The 2,856-nt window shown below is 34.0% G+C and overlaps 1 protein-coding gene across 1 annotated transcript in view; it reads left to right on the top strand.

Annotated features, from left to right (window-relative positions):
* Nucleotides 1–2,243, top strand: part of LOC111621323 (ribonuclease P protein subunit p25-like protein) — a 28,946-nt gene extending 26,703 nt beyond the window's left edge. Inside the window, exons 5-7 of the mRNA XM_023363416.1 lie at nucleotides 1,543–1,577; nucleotides 1,857–1,973; nucleotides 2,050–2,243. Of these exons, the coding sequence (XP_023219184.1) occupies nucleotides 1,543–1,577; nucleotides 1,857–1,973; nucleotides 2,050–2,179 (282 nt within the window). The 3' untranslated portion in view covers nucleotides 2,180–2,243. The remainder of the gene's footprint in view (nucleotides 1–1,542; nucleotides 1,578–1,856; nucleotides 1,974–2,049) is intronic.
* Nucleotides 2,244–2,856: the final 613 nt, after the last annotated feature.

Raw genomic sequence — 2,856 nt, 5'->3', positions numbered from 1 at the left:
TCTTCAGGATTTTTCGTAAGTAATTAATAGCATTGCAATTGTAGAAATCCCCAAGCCTCAACCTGGTTTAGATGCCATTCTAAGACCGTTGTTCTGACATCCTCCCACTTCTTCAAATGATCTTTAATAACAGGTATCAGCATTAATCCTCTTTTTCAGAAGAAAACATACCTCGCCGAGATTCTTGGTGTTCTTCATTCAAGAGTTCTTAGCATTCTTCTATCATCAGATCCATTTCGGGTTCCATTATGAACTCTTCAATGTTCTTTATTTCTCAGATTTGATTTTTGTTACTTCTTTAGCTGCTTGAGTTTTCTGGATTATACAGTATTTTTCTTAAATAAGATTGAACTGCTGCCTACTGTAGACCTGTTCATGCCATACTGCCCAGCCACATTAGGCATCTTCTGCCCACTCTCCACTTTTGGTATTATACTCTCACCTTTCGAAAAGAAAAACAGATGCAAAACTTAATGAGTGCCTACCCGACAGTCTCGCAAATACATAAAAGAATTATTTTGTCAGAAAAATAAAAGGCTGGAATTACAAGGGAGAGTTTCAAAGTTTGGAGGAATACTATCCGATCGGTGTATACCGGCTTGAGCATTGATGTCGACGTTTCCCACACTCCGAAAAGTTTCGAATTGTTTCCTGAAGACATGGGAAGACCAATTGGTGTTCATTATTTTACATCGCTTCTTCTTGTATTTGTTCTGTGAGGTGTTCGTTATCCGATCATGTGTTCATTGTCCGAACATAAAAATCTTTCGCGAAAGTGTTCGTTATCCGATTTGTTTGTTAACCGATCACCCACTGTATATTTTATGCGATGCAGCCACAGGTTGCCCATCCCTGCAATAAAGGGTGAGACGAAATAAAGTTGGGGAGCCTTACTAAAGCTTAGCCTAGGGGCCCAGATGGTAATTAATCTACCACTGCCCTTATGTTGTTTTTAAACAACACACTGATACCAACTGGGTGTTTCCTCCACACTGAAAAATATCTCCACTCCTCATTGAAAGTGATATCCTAAATGCATTATTCCTCTGATTTGTCCCACATTTCAACACTCCTCCAGTAAACTTATCAAGAGTTTCATATCTCTAACATTCACAAAATCTCTAGCCATCTTGAGATTAAAATAAACTACAAAACTTTTTGTAATTTTGTTTTCCTACTGTATTGTCTGATAAAACTGAAAAAAACAGTGCTGTGGAATATGTGCAGAAACTAATCAAATGCATCTGGATACCTAATCATATGGCCTATAGAAAGATATGCATTTGCTCTAGTGCTTTGCTAGGTTGTGACATATACAAACATCCATTTTGTAACTAAGCTAGTAGCAGGAAGATCCAACAGATTTATCATCTGGAAAGATTTCACCATGTTTGTGTGACATAAAAAGTCTCTTGCTTCAATGCACTGTTACCTATCCATAAGGCATTTAGTGCCTGAGTTTTATCTGAACAAACACCTAGATTGTGTGAAAGCAGCCTTATAAATTAAATGTAATAATACCAAATTTATTTTCTATTGCAGGATATTCACCAAATTACAAAGATAAATTATAAAAAGTAAGATTAACTATTGTTATTTTTTGATATTTTATATAATTGAATGATTGTCTATTAAAGTTGTTATAAAATATATATATCTAATACAAGATTCTATTGTTAATTAACTTCTGTATAAGTAAATATATTCAAATTATATTTAATAGTTTGAAGATGATCTGATTATGGCTAAAATCTAGACTTATACGTTTCTATATGATGTAATTGTAGACTGAATATCCAAATATATTTTGACAAAATCATATGAATCAGTTAAATCAATAACTTTTATATTTTTAGACTAGAAGAAATATGGAAACCTAAAATTGAAGAATTAGACAGTTTGAAAGTTACACGTGAAATACCAGCAATATACATTCTGTTGAGTAAAAAACCTTTAAATGCTGATGAACCTGGGTAATAGTGAAGTTATCAAAATTAAAATTTAAAAAATTATTGAATTTCTAAAATATAATAATAATAATAAATCCAGGTATCAAGCGCCAGGATCATCTGATGCCTTTTGGAAGAAATCAGAAGATAAACCACAAAAAATACGTCGACGAGCACAGGCAACATATGAGCTACCAGGAAGTTTGAGTCAAAAACATCAGAAAAAATAAATGATTTAATTTTTTGAAAATATATTTTGTAACTAATTAAATATAATTTATTTAATAAAAGAGTTAAATTTATTTATATTTTGCATTGAAGTTTTGAATTACACAAAATCTAATTTTTATTTTGTGAATATAAATTTTATAGGTAGAAAACTACTGTGAGAAACCAGGGGTAGAGAGTCTCTCTCTGCCTCTTTTAACGGCAACAGTCTGGTGACTGTTCACTTTGTCACCAGATGGGTTTACCCGAGTGACCAAGGGATGATGAGTCCTTGATAGGGCGTTGCACCTACTAAGTCCACACGAAAGCAGGTTAAACAACAAAAATAACAATTTAATGAACTAACTCAAAAGCAGTAAGCTAATACACTACAGGTTATTCTACATTTCATAGGTAACATAATGTCCAGGACTATTCCTAAGTGCCAGTAGTTTTTCTATTTAGTCCATATGACTGTATCCGATAGACATTAAATAAAGCCTTATATCTGCATCCTTATAGGCTAATTGACCAAGAGAGAGAGTTTACATTTCCTTAAGTAATATACCTCTTAGACTGATGGATCTGGATCCTGTTGTAAGGGACGTTAGCGAAATGCACCAGGTTCGGCAGTTAGTAGGGGTGGCAAGTAGTCCTCTTTCCTTTCCTGTCAGGAACATCTTGGCAGGGAGACTGGAGT

The sequence above is a fragment of the Centruroides sculpturatus genome, unplaced genomic scaffold (genome assembly GCF_000671375.1).
Source record: "Centruroides sculpturatus isolate CEXI.00-Female unplaced genomic scaffold, Cexi_2.0 scaffold98, whole genome shotgun sequence".
Taxonomy (NCBI): domain Eukaryota; kingdom Metazoa; phylum Arthropoda; class Arachnida; order Scorpiones; family Buthidae; genus Centruroides; species Centruroides sculpturatus.
This window is presented reverse-complemented; position numbering and strand designations above follow the sequence as displayed.